This window comes from Rhinatrema bivittatum, chromosome 2 (genome assembly GCF_901001135.1).
Source record: "Rhinatrema bivittatum chromosome 2, aRhiBiv1.1, whole genome shotgun sequence".
Taxonomy (NCBI): Eukaryota; Metazoa; Chordata; class Amphibia; order Gymnophiona; family Rhinatrematidae; genus Rhinatrema; species Rhinatrema bivittatum.
This window is the reverse complement of record NC_042616.1, coordinates 596,671,147-596,688,946: the sequence shown is the minus strand read 5'-3', so window position 1 is coordinate 596,688,946 and position 17,800 is coordinate 596,671,147. Positions and strand designations below refer to the sequence as shown.

General features: G+C 44.9%; 1 protein-coding gene across 2 annotated transcripts in view; it reads right to left on the bottom strand.

Annotated features, from left to right (window-relative positions):
• Positions 1-17,800, bottom strand: part of MIB1 (mindbomb E3 ubiquitin protein ligase 1) — a 331,151-nt gene that overhangs the window by 184,159 nt on the left and 129,192 nt on the right. For both annotated transcript variants that reach the window (XM_029591112.1, XM_029591111.1), the window contains exons 9-10: positions 16,950-17,083; positions 7,177-7,284 (exon numbers count right to left, since the gene is read on the bottom strand). In XM_029591112.1, the coding sequence (XP_029446972.1) occupies positions 7,177-7,284; positions 16,950-17,083 (242 nt within the window). The remainder of the gene's footprint in view (positions 1-7,176; positions 7,285-16,949; positions 17,084-17,800) is intronic.

Sequence of the window (17,800 nt, the reverse complement as noted above, 5' to 3'; positions counted from 1 at the left end):
TTGATGAGGTGGTGGATTTAGTGAGATCCGAGAAGTAAGAGAAGAGCGCTTTGGCGTCAAAAATCATATCATGGATACGGTGGGCGTAGAAGTCTCTCTTAGATCGTAGAGTCGCAGTTCTGTAGAAGTGGAGCGCGGTTTTGTATATGGCTAGAGAATGGGGGTTGGGGGAGATCCGCCATAACTTTTCTTTCAGTCTCAGGCTTTGTTTCTGTCTTAGGCTTTGTTTTAACGAGTGGAGCTCCTTTGTGAACCACAAAGAACATGACATGACAAAGAACATTCAAAAGTACAGTCTTCTGCGGCAAAATCATCACTTTCAACATGCATATTATATTTACATGCACTGCTTTGGTGCCAACTGGAAAACACTGCAAAAAAGACACTTGGAACTCCTATGGAATTAGACTTTTTGTAATGCGTGCTGTATGTGGGCTTTGCCCTTAGAAAACCATGAATAAAAGGAATTACCATTACAATATAGTAAACCTCCCATACCAAAACAACCCAAACTGATAGCATTCAAACAGTAACAATCTTGTCTATGGAAAGGCAACAGTGCACATATTACACCAAGACTTAGGACACCAGTACTACATCTATTAGGAAAACAGAGCAAATCAGTAGAGATGTGCATTTGTTTTTCCCGAATTAGGCAATTTAAATGAAATTGCCTAATTTGGTATGGTTTGGGGGAACCAAAAAACAAATGAAAATTTTCCTAAATTTCGGAAAAATTCGTTTTTCCTGTTAGTACGAGCAATTCCCATTAGCGCACACTTTCGGGAGTTAGCACGCACTAACATGAAAATCGGGCCCCCCTTGGAAAAAAACCTCGAACCACGGGAAAAATGAAATTTCCTGCAGGGGATCCCGAAATGAAACCCGAGAAGAAAAAAAAAAAGTATGCACATCTCTACAAATCAGACTGCTATAGATCCCTACAGATAGATTACATGGTAGCAGAATACCTCACCTCAGTCACACATGGAGAACACAGACAGGCCTTGACCAGATACAGACTTAAAGAGACGAGAAAGTATAAATAGAAGCCTGTAGAGAAGAATTGAATTGGAACCTACAACAAGCCAGCCTCAAACAGAGCAAAAATGGAAAAACACAAACATTACATTCTTCATAAAATATTTAATAATAAAATCAAATCAGTCATAAAAATAATAAATACTTCAAACCAGTTAACAAATAGAATATCCAGAATTTCCAAAACACCAATAAAATATTTCAAAACATCTGAATAAAAAAAAAAAATCCAATAACTAAAATGTTCTAATATTTCCCAAAAAACCCAAAATATTCAAATCAGCAGAAACATCTAATTATATGCTATAATTAAAACTAAAGGATTAAAAAATATCCTGCTGTCCATACCTGGGATCTTTTGATTTCCAGTTACCCTGACATTGTGCTTTGGAGGAGGTAGGGCCGCACAAACTTTCTTTACACACACAGAAACATACATGCACACATATTCACTCTTACACACTCTGTCTCTCATACACATGGCTATGTTCTCACACACACTCCCTCTGTCCCCCTCAGACACATAATGTGTGTGTGTGTGCCTGCCTGTGTGACACACAGGCTCTCACAGGTACACACATACACACACTTTCACACACACATGGCCTTCTTTCTCCAGACCACGGTGGGATGAGCTCCACCGCAGTCCGTCTCCTCCCCCCCCCGCCGCCAGCTTTCTTCTCCTTTAAGTTCAGGCCGTGGTGGGATGAGCTCCATCTTGGCCCTGCGGGCTTGTCTTTCCTTCTGTTCTGCCAGCTTTCTTGCGATTGGGGTGGGGGAGCAGGGGCAGGAAAGCTGTGAACTCGCGGGTGACTGAAAGCTATGAATGCGCATGCACCACTGCCTTGGCATTTCCAAAATGTCTCAGTTGCATAACACTTATGCAACTGAGACATTTGTTTCTTTTATTTTGACGATTTCTACAATTTATTTTCATGATAAAAGTATAGAGTATGTTGTGTAGATCAGGATTAAAATTCCTACTTTTAATGTATCTTGATTTGTATTTTTTTAGACAGCAGAATGTGAAAAATATACAAGGGTGTGAAGACTTTTGCAAAGCACTGGATATGGTTGGTCACCCTAGAGAACACAAAGCAAGAGCCACATAGTTATACAGTATAAAGACTATCATTCTGCAACTACAAAAGCAGCTACTGCAACACGATTACATTATTTCTCAATTTTTTTATACTGCTAAAACAGAAACAAATCTGGTGAAAACTGTATTTAGCAAAAAAAAAAATAATAATAATCTACTACTACTATGAACATATCCAATTATTTAATTGTGACCATCTAACCTCCCAATTCCTGATCTTCCAGGACAATCAAAAATTAAATCTTGCACCACTTACTTGTCTTGATGAAGAGGCAAGACACTACAACAGCAATCATCTGGCCAACAGACTACAGATATATCAGAAGTACATTACATGTTCATTTTTTGGTTAACTGATATGCTCTACTATTGAGATTATGGTTACATTCAGTTTTGGCCTCTACATTTACTGTTTACTTGCTAAAAGCTAAGCTAAATTCAATTTTGTTTTTACATAATACACCATTCTTTTACCATGGAAATCATGTGAATGTTTTTTCTACAGAATGACAGTATACAAATAATATATAATTATATAAAATTATATAAAATTATATATAAAATTATATATAAAATATAAAAATATAATATTTTTAATTTATTTATTGTAAGGGACAGATAACATGCGCGCGGGCGTAGATTTGTTCGCGCAACCTGGTGCGAACAAATCTACACCCAATTTTTATAACATGCGTGTGCAGCCGCCGCACATGTTATAAAAACCAGGGTTGGCGCGTGCAAGGAGGTGCCGCAATTGTGCAACTTGTGCACGCCGAGCCGAGCAGCCTTCCTCCGTTCCCTCCAAGGCCACTCTGAAATCGGTGCGGCCTCGGAGGGAACTTTTCCTTCCGCCCCCCTTCACCTTCCCCTCCCTTCCCCCTATCTAACCCGCCCCCCAGCCCTAACTAACCACCCCCCCCCCCCCCCCCGACCTTTGTTGGAGAAGTTATGTCTGCCTCTGGGCAGACGTAACTAGCGCATGCCGGCTCTCCATCCCCCGGCCCGGTGGCTGTTCCAGCGACCTCGGTCCTGCCCCCGGAACGCCCCGCCCCCAGAACATCCATTTTTTCAAGCCCCAGGACTTACGTGCGCCGCCAAGCCTATGCAAGGTGGGCTCGGTGCGCATAGGGGGAGGCAGGGGTAGGTTTACCGGGTTGTGTGCGTATCTTACACGCGCAACCCTTTGAAAATTTACCCCTAAGGTTTTAATGTTTATACCAAGCAATTTAAACTGATGAAAAAAAAATGAAGATGGAAAAATATCTAAACTGAAAAAACAATTATGGAGGACCCAGGTTAAACAGTGAAAAGAAAGCAAACAAAATCTGCCCTAACTAGAAAGCTGGTAACAGGTTTTCTCAGAGGACAGAAGGATGTTAGTCCTCACACATGGGGCTCCATCTGATGAAGCCCCAATGCAAAAAAAACTTGTCAACGTTTCTAGAACTTTGACTAGGCACACTGAGCAGGCCCAGCATGCCCTATACCACATGTCCATGCAGGGTCCCTCTCCAGTCTTGTAACATAGAATTATGATTAAAATGGGCCTAAGAAAGACATTGCTCTTCCTGGTGCTGAACTGGACTCCTAGATATTCCAAGCACTGGAAGGATTTGAGACTGTTTTTGTCCATGTATACAACCCAACTGACTTCCTGAAGCAAGGAGGTCACCCAGCTGGTCACCTGCAGACTCTCTTCCATGGGCTTCGCCCGGATCATCCAGTCGTCCAGGTATGGGTGAACCAGGATTCCCTCTTTTCTAAGTGCCACCGTTATGACCACCATAATTTTGGAAAATGCTCTGGGGCAGTGCCCAGGCCAAAGGGAAGCACCTGGAACTGATAATGGCAGCCCAGTACTGCAAAGGGTAAAAAACACTGATGTTCTTACTAGACTGGAATATGAAGATAGGCCTCAGAAAGGTCCAGGGAGGTTAAGAACTCTCCTGGTTGTATGGCTATTATCACAAAGCACAGAGTTTCCATGCAGAAATTAATTACTCGTAGATGTCAGTTGACGCTCTTGAGGTCCAGGATAGGGCAAAAGGAACCCTCCTTCTTGTGTACGATGAGATACATGGAATAACTGGGGTGCAGGTACTGGAATTATAGCCCTCAAACTTAGGAACCTTACCAAGGCAGACTCTACTGTCTGCTTCTTGTGCTGAGAGTGGCAAGGAGACATCATGGACATGTCCCAAGGAGAGTAGTGAGACTCTGGCACGTATCCTTCTCGTATGACATCCAGTACCCATTTGTCTGAAGCGATCACTACCCATCGCTGTTAAAAGATGGACGGCAAACCTATCTCCTCGTTCTGAGGGTAGGTCGGCAAACGTCATGGGGGGGGGGGGGGGGTTTCAGGACAAACTTGAACCCAAACCTACCTCTCTCTTGGACTGTTGAATCTGAAAGGACTGAGACCTCCTGAAAGATCGAGCCCTCTGAAAAGCGAGTTTCTATAGGGCCGAAAGCGTTGGGAGCCCCCTTGATTGACCCCTCATGGGTGAGGGGTGCTGTAACTGCTTTCTCTTATCTTCTGGTAGCTGTGGCCCTGGAGATTCACCCCATTTACTGTCCAGCTTTTCCAATTCGCTTCTGAAAAGGAGTGATCCCTTAAAGGGCACTTTTATGAGGTTTGTCTTAGAGGTCACATCAGTTGGACAATTTCGCGGCCATAGTTGTCTTCCGGCCACTGCCACGGAGGCCACTCCTCTGGCCTAGGTACGGACTAGGTCAGAGCACGCATCAGATAAAAGGGCTACCAGGGCACAAAAAGAAGCAATCTATGAGATCAGTGCTGTCGCATCAAAGGCTTGTTTAAGGATGGACTCCATCTATTATCCACATCCTTCAAGGCCACTCCTCTCTCCACTGGGATAGTTGTTCACTTCGAGACAGTGCAGACCAGCACATCTACCTTAAGGAAATGCAAACGCTCTCTCACTGCCAGATCCAGTGAATACAGAGCTTCTAATGCTCATCCCACCTTTAGAACTTGCTTCTGGGACGCCCCAATCCAGGTCAATCAACTCTTGGATGGCTTCCAGTACTAGAAAGCAGCAAGAGGCTTTTCATAGGGAAATCAGAATGGTTCAATCACAGGGTCTGCCCCAGGAACTCCCAGTATCTACAGGGTCTTCCAAGGAATCTTGATCCTCCTTCGTGTTGTCCAGGTCCCTGCCAGGGATACCCTTGGAGAGGCGAGGCATGCCTTGAGGTCTGCCGATAGGAGTGGGAGAGGGCAGGCTTACAGGTTGAGAGTCCATCCGGACAGGGCCCAGTAAGGTAGTAGACTGCGCCTGTACAAAGGCTTGAAAGGCCCTGAAAAAAATTCCATCCCAGAGAAGGCAGCCGGGTCCATGCCTAGCCCAGGAAGTACTGGGGTAGGTGTCGCTGAATTTCCCTCTCCCACGGATGACCCAGTCTTGGGGATACTCAGATCCAGGGTACTTCCAATTAAGGGTGTGGCTAACCCATCATCTGAATAGGAGGAGCTTGGCTTAGCAAAGTCCGAGGAAGCCAACTCTCCCTTGGGATCTCACACAATACTGACACAGGTTGGAATTAAGGTCAGGCTAAGAAGCCTTAGTACGACAAGCAGCAGAGAGAGTAAGGGGCTTAGGTTTCTTGTTACCGGCGGCACTGACAGCAGTAACTGTGCGTTCCAATCGACTCGCGCTTAAAAAATTATATGCACACAAATTTAGAACACCTAGACGGAGTACAGCGAGGCGCACGATCGGTCCATGCACTCAGCTTTTCCTGTATGCACTTACATCGTCGTGCGCATAGGTAAGCGCCGACGTTACACACACAGCACGTGCACTTTCAGAGTTGTGCGCGTAAGTACACGTTGGCCGTACAAAACACACAGAAATGCACACAAGATGGCGCCAATGAGGCCGACCATGTGGTGTGCCTTATGCGGGACCAAGTCCACTGGGGGCTGCTAAACCCACTTGGAAACCCAATTTCCCTTATCCCCCACGGAAGCGGGAACGTTGTCGGTATGGTGCACAGAGCAAGGAGACCAGAGGAAACCTACCAGAAATCCCTCCAATCGTCTCTAGATCGGTAAACTTTTTTTTTTTTTTTTTTTTTACACACATTACCTGGGCTCAGCGCTTACCAGCTGAATACAGAGACAATCTCCAGCTGCAGGGGGAGAGGGCTTAGGCAGTCACTGCCTAGCTCGGCTTCCTGCACCTGCTGCCTTTCAGCTGCTTCAGCAGCAAAGTCCACGCCGGAAACTGGCTACCAGACCAAGGCCCACCTCTGAGGGATCTCAGAAATCACCCCAGGAATTCTCAACTGGGGGAGGGACCTTAAGTTATCACCACAGGAGAGCAGGGCTCAATCTTTGTCCAAATTAAAAGTAGAATTTCTTCTAAAGGGTGGAGTGATCCCAATAGTGAAAGCACAACCACACTGCTAGGAGATAAAGAGATACAGAGGTCACTGCAGGGGTATATCTAAGGTGATGTCAGCTTTGAAACCTGTCTCCATCTGCTAGCAGGGGAGCATATAACCCATTGGTCCTGAGTCCATCTGGCTACACGCTAGGAAAAGGACATTTCTGAAAAGACGACCAGCTGGAAAACCATATACAGACTTGTATGGAAAAATCAAACAGATGCTCTATGTTAATCGTGCTTTAAGTCATCCTCAAGCAGAAACAACTCTATGAAGGACATTAATTTGCATTGCGCATCACTTGCTGACCAAACCTCTATCATCAGCTCACTCACACTTACAAAAGCTCTGCAAAAAAGCAGACACTTGTCTTATAAAAGTTTCCTTTTATCTCAATACACAGAAATGCAATGTAACTGAATTATAGCAACCACATCATATTACAAGATTTTTTCTTTATTTTACACTTCATGTATCTGGCGAAGGGAACGCTGGTCCTCGAAAGCTCATACCTCAATAAACTGGTTAATCTATAAGTGCCACCAGCCTCTGTCATTTTTGTTACACCAGATCAACATGGCTACCCTGCTGAAGATTTAAATTTAGCAAATATTTACCTCAGCTTCAACATCAACATTATGCTTCAGAAGTAATTTCAAAATGTCAACATGTCCATTTTGACTCGCAGCTTGCATAGCTGTATGTCCAGCACACTGCCCATTCACCTGAAAGAGAAACTCTATAATAAATTGTGCTCTTTGTAATAAAAAAAAAAAGTAATGCATTCTGCTCATCAGAGAACAATTTACATAAAATCTCATTATATGCTCACTGTTGGCCCACCTGCCAACAGTGGTGCTCTCTAGGATCTTCTTTTGCAGATGATAGCAAAACCTGCAAAAGGGTATACACTTTAGATGGTGTGGAAAAGATTAGGAAGAATTTAATGAAACTTGAGGAATGGTCTAGAATTTGGCTGCTAAAATTTAAAGATAATAAATGTATGGTTATGTATTTGGGCTTCAAAAACCCAAGGGAGTGAAGTATAGAATGTGAAGTTCTATTGTGCACAAAACAAGAGCAGGATCCTGGGTATCATATCTGATGATCTTAAGGTGGCAGCAAAATCTAGAAGAATGCTTGGGTGCACAGAGAGGAATAGCCAACACGAAAAAGGAGTTGATACCACCTCTGTGTATCTCTGATGAGATTTCATTTGGAGTATTTATTACACTTATGAATGCCATATAGAGCAAATAGCCATATCAACATACAATACTAAAATTAAACTTAAATATAAAACAAATTCAGCTGGTTCGCTATAAGGAGGCTATGTTTTAAATACATCAATTGATAAAACTGTATATAAAAATACACATGCTACCAAGCAATAAAAGACAAACAGGATAAGAGCAAAAACTTTTCATAAAAATGCTTGAGCAGAGAACTTTATGGTAAATTTCAGAAGTTTCTAATCAGTTATAGATCTAATTGAAAAACTTAAATAATTCCACAGTTTGGGAGCTATAGCAAAGAAAGCTGTTTCTTTCCCCAACTAATCTAGCATCATTCACTGAGGGAATACAAACAACTACTTCTCCAGATGAGCAAAGTCACCTAATAGGGATATAATGGCAAATAAGTTGCAGCCAAATTGTGCAAAGCCTTAAGGACAAATCAAAATCTTGATCTGACATCTAAAAAATATTGCAAGTAAATGTATTCAGTGCTGGGGATATGAGCCCGAGGATGCAAACCTAACACTAGCCTGGATGCAGAATTCTGAAGCAGTTGCAATCTTGCCAGATGTTTCTTCAGTAAACCCACTAAAGAATTAATCAACCTGATTTATCACAAGGACAAAGACCAGAGATGAAAGATCTGATTGGCTTTAACATGAACGCAACTGGTATAACTGACAAAGATGGAAAAAACAAGATCTTACTACTGCTGATATATGAGGGAGCACTGATAAATTACTATTCACAAACACACCTAAAATACAAAAGTTATTCACTCCTCTGAAGCTCTATTCCCTGCAACATTAAGACTGGCCCATCCACATGAATAGAGCGCTTTGTAACCCACAAAACTTGTTTTACAGACATTACGTTTTAACATATTTTCTGGAAAACACACCTTTAAAAGATCTAAACATATACCCTGATGGAAAGGAGGGAAAGGGGAGCAGACTGGTACAGTCTTTATCTGTCATCATTTTCTATGTTTACTGCTTTTAAATTACAAACTACCTGGTCTGCTAAGGAAAGAGGTCTTCTCAAAAGGATTGCTCACATAGGGAAGCCTCCTTGTATGCAGGAGAGGTCTTCAATTTTTAAAGCAGTTTATAGCAATAGCATCAATCTTTTAACTAATATCATGTATACTGTGGTTCATATTTATTTCCTCTTTAATCTATTCTTCAATGACTTTAGGGAGCAGTGTGTTGGACTGGCACCCTTTTTGCTGCCATAGAACAAGGGTTTCCATTTTGTGGGTTATGACCCAAACATGAGCTTGGACTTGCTAGTGGGTTGCAAGATAAGCACTAGGTAAGGAAAATCAAGAGTGAAACAGGGACAGTATTCAAAATAAACAATGTTCAGCTTCTGTTGTAGTATCACATGATAAATATTTTAAAATGAAAATTTACATCAAAAAGTTGTGATCTGGAATGACTGATTTTGTAGTAGGCCCCTGGGCTTTAATTGGCTACACTACACCAGCTTGCACTAGTACATCAGTTAACAATCCATCTCCTAGAATTAGTATGTGAGACAGCCTCGCAGCAATGAAAACATGCTCCACAATGCCATAAAACTGGCTCTCTCTGTCATCAACTGTGACATTATAAACAAATATCCAAAGGAGGAGTACAAAAGAGTGCTAAACATAAAATTGGCAAGGTGGTGGCAGAATATGTTTTAGGAAAAAAAAAGTTTCAAAAGGGATTTCTAGGTCATTTACTTCCTCATCTTTTCAGGAAAGAGAGCTATATTTACAAACAGGCCGATACAGTAAAAATTGCAGGAGAGCAGGCAAGTGCACAGGCCACTGTCCTGTGCACGCGATTCAGTAAATAAAATTATTCAAATTAGGGCACTTGGTAAAAAGAGGCGCTAGGGACACTAGCGCGTCCCTAGCGCCTCTTTTTTGAGGGGAGTGGTGGCTGTCAGTGAGTTTGACAGCCAACGCTCTATTTTGCCGGTGTTGGTTCTCAAACCCGCTGACAGCCACGGGTTCGGAAACCGGACGCCGGCAAAATTGAGCATCCGGTTTTCAACCCGCGAGCCGATTTAAAAATTTTTTTTTAATTTTTAATTATTTTTCTTCTTTTGGGACCTCCGACTTAATATCGCCATGATATTAAGTCGGAGGGTGTACAAAAAAAGCAGTTTTTACTGCTTTTCTGTACACTTTCCCGGTGCCGAGAGAAATTAACGCCTACCTTTGGGTAGGCGCTAATTTCTGAAAGTAAAATGTGCGGCTTGGCTGTACATTTTACTTACTGAATCAAACGGGAATAACTAATAGGGCCATCAACATGCATTTGCAAGAGCGGGCGCTATTAGTTTCAGGGGGGTTGGACACACATTTTTGACACGCTATTACCCCTTACTGAATAAGGGGTAAAGCTAGTGCGTCGAAAACGCATGACCAAACGCGGGTTAACAGTGCTCTCCACCGGAGCGCACTGTACTGTACTGAATATAATGAACTAAAAACCATAAGTTTAAAACAATCATGCAAATTATTACTTCCAACAATTTTACCAGGTGAATTCATTTTTCTAATTTATCAAGACCCCTGTAACAGCATTCTATATCCACAAACATCAAATGGAGAAATTACTTACCTGATAATTTCGTTTTCCTTAGTGTAGACAGATGAACTCAGGACCAATGGGTATTGTGCTCTCCCGATAGCAGATGGGAGATGGAGTCAGATTTCAAAGCTGACGTCAGCCTACATATACCCATGCAGCATGCTTAGCTCTTCAGTATTCTCCTCGAAAAGCCAGTGTGGATATATGTTGCTTGATACTTGATAACACTTGAGTATACTTGATTAACTTTGAACAGGTTCAACTGATTATATATATAAAAACGTTTTGGCACTGGAGACTGCCGGTGCGCTGAAACAGCAAACGCCGACACCTAGGTAACTGCGGATGTCTTAGAGGTAAGGCCGAGGCTTACCCATACAGTCTCAAGATTGATATCAGAGGTTCTCTATTTCTGGAGCAGCCATAGGCGGGATGCTGAGTCCATCTGTCTACACTAAGGAAAACGAAATTATCAGGTAAGTAATTTCTCCATTTCCTAGCTTGTAGCCAAATAGACTCAGGACCAATGGGATGTACAAAAGCTACTCTTCTACCGGGTGGGAGGCTTCCCATGGCCCACTTAATGCTGCCCTTGCGAAGGCTATATCCTCCCTGGCCTGGACATTGAGGCAGTAGAACCTGGAGAAGGTATGTAGGGAGGACCATGTCGCCGCCCGACAGATCTCGGCTGGTGAAAGCAGCCTGGTTTCAGCCCAGGAGACAGCCGGGGCCCTCGTAGAATGCGCCTTGACCTGTAGAGGTAGTGGTTTTCCCGCCTCTATGTAGGGAGCAATAAAGACTTCTTTGATCCAGCGGGCTATGGTCGCCCGTGAATCCGCTTCCCCTTGTTTCCTCCCGCTGTGAAGAATGAACAGGTGATCAGTTTTGCACAAGAATTCCGATCTCTTGAGGTATCTGACTAGGATTCTGCAGACATTCAGGTGTCGAAGGAGGCGTGAGTCTTCCGAATCTCTGTGTTCTCTGGTGATGGTAAGGATATGGTCTGTTTCAAATGGAACTGGGAAACCACTTTTGGAAGGAAGGATGGTACCGTACACAGCTGTATGGTGCCTGGGGTGAACCTGAGGAACTGTTCTCGACAGGATAAAGCTTGAAGTTTGGAAAGGTGCCGAGCCGAGCATATTGCAATCAACAATGCAGTCTTTAAGGTCAAGAGACGTAGAGGCAGGCCGCTTGTTGGTCTGAAGGACTCCCCTGCTAGGAAGTCTAGTACTAGGTTGAGGTTCCATAGAGGCACCGGCCAATTTAGTGGTGGCCGGAGTTTGTTTGACTCCTTTCAGGAAACGAGACACATCAGGATGAGCTGATAGTCTGTGCCATCCACTTCGGACCTGACACAGGCCAGTGCAGCGAGTTGAACCTTAAGGAAGTTGAGAGACAACCCCTTCTGCATGCCGTCCTCTAGGAATTCTAGGATCGTGAGAATCTTGGCTGTCCTTGGAAGGAGAGCACGGTCTTCACATCAGGCTTCAAATACTCTCCAGATCCGTAAGTAAGATAGAGATGTGGAGAACTTGTGTGCTCGGAGCAGGGTGTCAAAACCGGCTTTTGAGTAGCCACGCTTCTTTAGGTTAGTCCTCTCAAGGGCCATACCACAAGAGAGAATCAAGCCGGGTCTTCGTGGGAGATCGGTCCCTGCTGAAGAAGGTCCCTATATGGCGGTAGACGCAGAGGATTCCCCGCCAATAGTCTTCGCATATCCGCGTACCATGGTCTTCTTGGCCAACCGGGGCGACTAGTAGGACTAGTCCCCTGCGGTGCTCTATCTTGTGAATGACCCTGCCCAGTAGCGGCCAGGGTGGGAAGGCATACAGGAGGTCTTCCTCTGGCCAGCTCTGGACGAGGGCATCGATTCCTTGAGACTGTGGTTCTTGTCTAGGCTGAAGAATCTGGGGACCTGGGCATTGTGAAGAGTTGCTAGGAGGTCCATGGCGGGGGGACCCCATCGATTCACTATCATCTGGAAGGCTGTGTCCGCCAGCAACCATTCCCCTGGATCTAGGCTCTCTCTGCTGAGGTAATCCGCTGAGATGTTGTCTTTTCCCGCGATGTGGGAGGCCGAAATCCCTTGCAAGTTTGTTTGTTTCTACCCACTCCATTAGAGGGTCTATTTCCAGAGACACCTGCTGGCTCCTGGTTCCTCCCTGGCAGTTGATGTAGGCCACGGTTATGGCGTTGTCCGACATGACTGACAGACTCGCCTCGGAGACTGTGGCTGAATCGTAAGTAGGCTAGTCTGACCGCTCGAGTTTCCAGGCGGTTTATGTTCCATTCCGCCTCTTCTTTGCTCCATTGTCCCTGGGCTGTTAGTTCCTGACAGTAGGCTCCCCACCCTAGCAGACTCGCGTCCGTGGTGAGCAAGATCCACTTTGGTGCGGACAGGTTTACACCTTTGCTTAGGTGTTCTTCTTGTAGCCAACATTGAAGCTGATGCCGAACCTCTGTCGGTAGCTGGAGTTCTGGGATACTGGATTCCATCGTGACAATAGGGAGTGTTGTAATGGTCGCATATAGGCCCTTGCCCATGGAACAACTTCCAGAATTGAGGTCATGAGGCCGAGGACTTGAAGGTAGTCCCATACCTTGGGGCGAACCGAATTCAACAGGTTTCATAATTGACCCAGTTTCCTTCTCCTTGGAGGGGGAAGGTAGACCTTGTCCAGCTTGGTATCAAACCGGACTCCCAGGTATTCTAGCGACTGGGAGGGCTGTAGGCAGGCTCTTGGCTGTGTTCACGACCCACCCAAGCTCTTGTAGTTAGTTCTTGACTCTGGTGGTCCCATGGCGACTCTCCTCTGGAGAGTTTGCTCTGATCAGCCAATCGTCCAAGTAAGGATGTACCAGAACTCCTTTCCTCAGTGTAGCCACTACTACCACAATAATTTTGGTGAAGGTTCTGGGAGCGGTGGCTAGTCCGAAGGGTAGCGCTCAATTGGTAATGATTGCCCAGTATCGCGAAGCGCTAGTGGTCCTGATGGACTGGGATGTGAAGGCAGGCTTCACATCCCGGTCCATCAGGCTTCGGATAGGTCCAGGGAGGTTAAGAATTCTCCCAGTTGCACTGCCATTATGATGGAGCGTAGGGTTTCCATGTGGAAGTGTGGTAACTTCAGGTAACTGTTGACGGCCTTGAGATCCAGGATGGGTCGGAATGTTCCTTCTTTCTTGGGAATAATAAAATAGATGGAATAGTGACCAGTATTTTGTTGAGATGTAGGCACAGGAGTTATTGCCTTCAGGCTGAGTAGTCTTGCTAGCATGGTTTCCACTGCCAGTCTCTTGGAGTGGCAGTGGCACAGTGATCTCATAAATTTGTCTGGGGGGATGCTTTGGAATTCCAGGGTGTACCCCTCTCGAATGATCATTAGGACCCACCTGTCCGATGTTACTTCAACCCATCTTTGGTAGAAGAGGGTAAGTCTGCCCCCTATGTCTTCTTCCTGTGGATGGGTCTGCATCTTCTCATTGTGGGGCACGGCCGGAGCCTGCCCCTGAGCTTGCTCCTCTCAATGTGCTTGTTCCGAAAGGACTGAAACCTTCCTGAAGTACGAGGTGCTTGGGACTGTGTGCTCCTGTAAGGTTTAAAACGCTGCAATCCTCTAACATTTGGTTCTTTGGGGGGGGGGGGGGGGGAGCGCTGATATGTTCTTTTGTTCCTGTCTTCAGGTAATTGGGGTACTGGAGATTCGCCCCATTTGTTGGCTAACTTCTCCAGTTCGCTTCCGAATAGGAAAGATCCTTTAAAAGGCATTTTTGTGAGGTTCGCCTTGGAAGTCGCGTCAGCTGACCAGCTTCGGAGCCATAATTGTCTTCTGGCCGCCACTGCAGTGGCGACACCCCTGGACAATGTGCGCATGAGGTCAGCGGTAGCATTGGTGAGGAAAGAGACTGCAGGTTCCATCGCTTCTGCAGGCGTGGTAGCGTCTCTGGAGAGGATCAAACAGGAACGTGCCACCAAGGCGCAGCAGGAGGCAATTTGTAGCGTCATTGCTGAGGCATCAAAGGAATGCTTAAGAATAGCTGCCAGCCTTCTGTCTTGCATAGCATGCACTTTAGGGAAGCGTAGAAGTTCCTTGGCCATGGGTTCCAGCGGGTATAGGGCTTCTAGTGCCCATACCCCTTTAAAACTGGCCTCTGGAGCATTCCATTCCAGGTCAATCAGTTCTTGATGGGCTCCAACATAGGAAAATAGCATGAGGCTTTACAGAGGTACACCAACATGGGCTTCTTTTTAGGTTCCAATGTAGGGTCCATGTCTGGGAGACCCAGTGTCTTCATAGTTTGGGACACGAGAGCTGGTAATTTGTCTTTGTGGAAGAATCGGAGCATGGTCCGGTATGGCTCCATCCCTGGAGGGATTTCCCCTTCTTCCAGGGAGTCTGTTTCCTCCTCTAAGATGTCTGGATCCCCATCCGGGATGATCTTGAATAGGAGAGGCATGTTTTGAGAGCCTTGGGAGATGCTGGGAAGGGCTTGTGCTTCCAGCAGAGTTTGAGGCAAGTCAACAGCCAGGGCTGGCTGCGCCTGGACAAAGGTTTGCAGCCCTTTAAAAATTTCCATCCAGGAGAAGGTTCCTGGGTCCATGTTGATGCCAGGAGGGATTGTAGTGGTAGCCCCAGAGGAACTTTCCTGTGGGGGCGCCAAGATGGACATAGTTAGGTCAGGGGTGCCATCATCAGTGGTTCTGGATCCCGCTCCTGGCTGTGGGAGGTCTTGATTGGGCTCTCCCTGGTTCTGTTCGCACTGCTGGCACAGAAGGGATTCTAAATCAGGCTGCGCAGCTCTCAAGTGGCAGGCTGGGCAAAGGAAGGGTCCCTTGGCCTTCTTGGATGGTGGTGCCAATTTTTGTGCGCGTGTAGAGCTTGAAAACTTGTCCGTGCAAGAGTTATGCACGTGGATGCTCTTAGTTGTGCACGTCGGGAGCGCAGAAGTTATGCACAGTACCTACACACAAGTTATGCATGCAGGAGGTGGATTTTGTACACGTGGCACAGTTATGCACGCCGCTGTGCGCACAACCCAGATGTGCGCGCAATTATGCATGTATCCCTACGGACACGTTCAAGTTAGGTGCCTCGGACTGTCCAGACGGCGAGGGGGAAGATGGCGCCAACAACCCCGGCAACAAGATGGTGGCCCCCCGGAGGGCCTCAACATGCGTGGACCCTCGACCAGATTGGGGCCTAGCCAGAGGAAGGCTGCTCAACCCGATTTAAACCTCGTTGGAGGAAAGTCGGTACGACTGTTCGAGCCTTGGAGACCGGAGACTTAGAGAAAAGGTTTCTACCTTACCTGGTCTCAGCGCTTACCGGTTGCGTGCCGGGCGGTCTCCAGCTGCGGGGGAGAGGGAAATACCTTCACCACCGCACTCTAATCTGCACCTGCTGCCTTTCAGCCAACCTGGGGGCAAAGTCCACGCCGGGAATCAGCCGGCGGACTAAGGCTCACCTCTGAGGGATATCGAATCGACCTCAGGAAAGTCTTGACTGCAGGGAGGGACTGTTAGGTTTCACCGCAGGAGAAGCAGGGCTATCTTCTTAAAGGTTAATTTTCTTCTTTCTTGTAAATGTTACACTATTCTTTTGGATAGTGTCCGCTTCTGCTATGGGAGATGGAGAAATTCTGAAGAGCTAAGCATGCTGCACGGGTATATGTAGGCGGATGTCAGCTTTGAAATCTGACTCAGTCTTCCATCTGCTATCAGGAAAGCACAATACCCATTGGTCCTGAATCCAACTGGCTACATGCTAGGAAATGAGCATTTTTTTCTTCTAGTGTAAATCATATTCATGATCAACAGGCTTCTTTCATTCTAGAAAAGAGAATGCAGACAAGGAATGCTTTAGATCTGTGGCTCCCAAACCTGTCCCCTCAGGGACTCCCACCTGGCTGAGCTTACAAGACAGCCACAGAGAATATACATGAGGTATATCTGCATATTACAGTACATATAAATATATATCATGCATATTTGTTATGGATATCCTGAAAATCTAAATGGCTAGGGGATCCCCAAGGATAGGTTTGGGAACTACTGCTTTAGAAGCTTCCACTTAAAAAAAAAAAAAAAGTTAAATCTGTATTTCCTTATTGTTTTTAAATTTTGTCACTAGCAAGTCTATTTACATGTCAACATAAGCCCCACACTAAAAATCTACCCGTATGAAATACTTTAATTTCTCAACACCTACCTCATACTGAAAATCTTCCAATCATGCAGATGGACCAGTTTTGATCTGGCAGAAAACTCCCACCAATAGGTTTCAAACATAGTAGGCAAGACATTATCCAAGTTTTAAAAAAATACAAACTAAAATTAAATTTTTGAGAACACAGACTTCTGAAACATTCATTGGTGCAAAAGGGGGAAATGGACTCCCGTAGTGCAATAACTGTTTTAGAGCATAAGGTAGAATAACCCTCCTGAAATACAACAATCCAGGATAAAACCAAAATGTATTTGTTTGCCAAAACTCCAATAATAAGCATACAAAGAGCTAAAAAACAATTATCCTTCCAAAATAGGAAAGCAAGGTTTCTTACATCCACATCTGGTCTCTTCAGCAGGTCCTCCACTTTAGCTACATCTCCATTAGCAGCTGCTTTTACCAGTTCTTCATTTAGATCCCCCGACTCTTGTGTCTCAAATAACTTCTTCAAGAGCTGTGACAATCGTTCTGTGGGAATAAAAACAAAAGCTCTGACATACTAAAACAATGAAGCTCTGATGAAAAACAAACCTTACGCTGCATTCATAAGAGCTGGTATAACACGGTCAGACCAAAGACCCATCAAGCCCAGTATCATTTCCAACATTGGTCAATCTAAGTCACAAGTAATTGGCAGGATTCCGAACAGCAGATAGATTCCATGCTGCTTATACCCACACACAAGTGGCAGCTTTCCCTAAGTCTACCTGGTTAATAAGTTTATGGACTTTCCTCCAGGAACTTGTCCAAATTTTTTAAACCCAGCTACACTAACTACTTTTACCACATCTTCCGACAACAAATTTTAGAACTTAATTGTGTACTGAGTGAAAAAATATTTTATCCAATTTGTATTAAATGTGTTAGCTTCAAAGAGTGTCCCCTAATCTTTTTATTATTTGAAAGAATTTAAACAACTGATTTGCATTTACTCGTTCTACTCCACTCATTTTATTGAGCTCTATGCTATCTCCCCTCAGTCACCTCTTCTCCAAGCTGAAGAGCCCTAACCTCTTTCCTCATGGCAATCCCCTTGTATCAATTTTATCGCCCTTCTCTGTCCTCTTTCCAGTTAAATTATTTTTTTTTTTGAGACACAGCAACCAGACTTGCACACAGTGTTCTAGGTGTGGTCACACCATGCAGCAATCCAGAATTATGATATTCTCCATTCCTTTCTTAAAA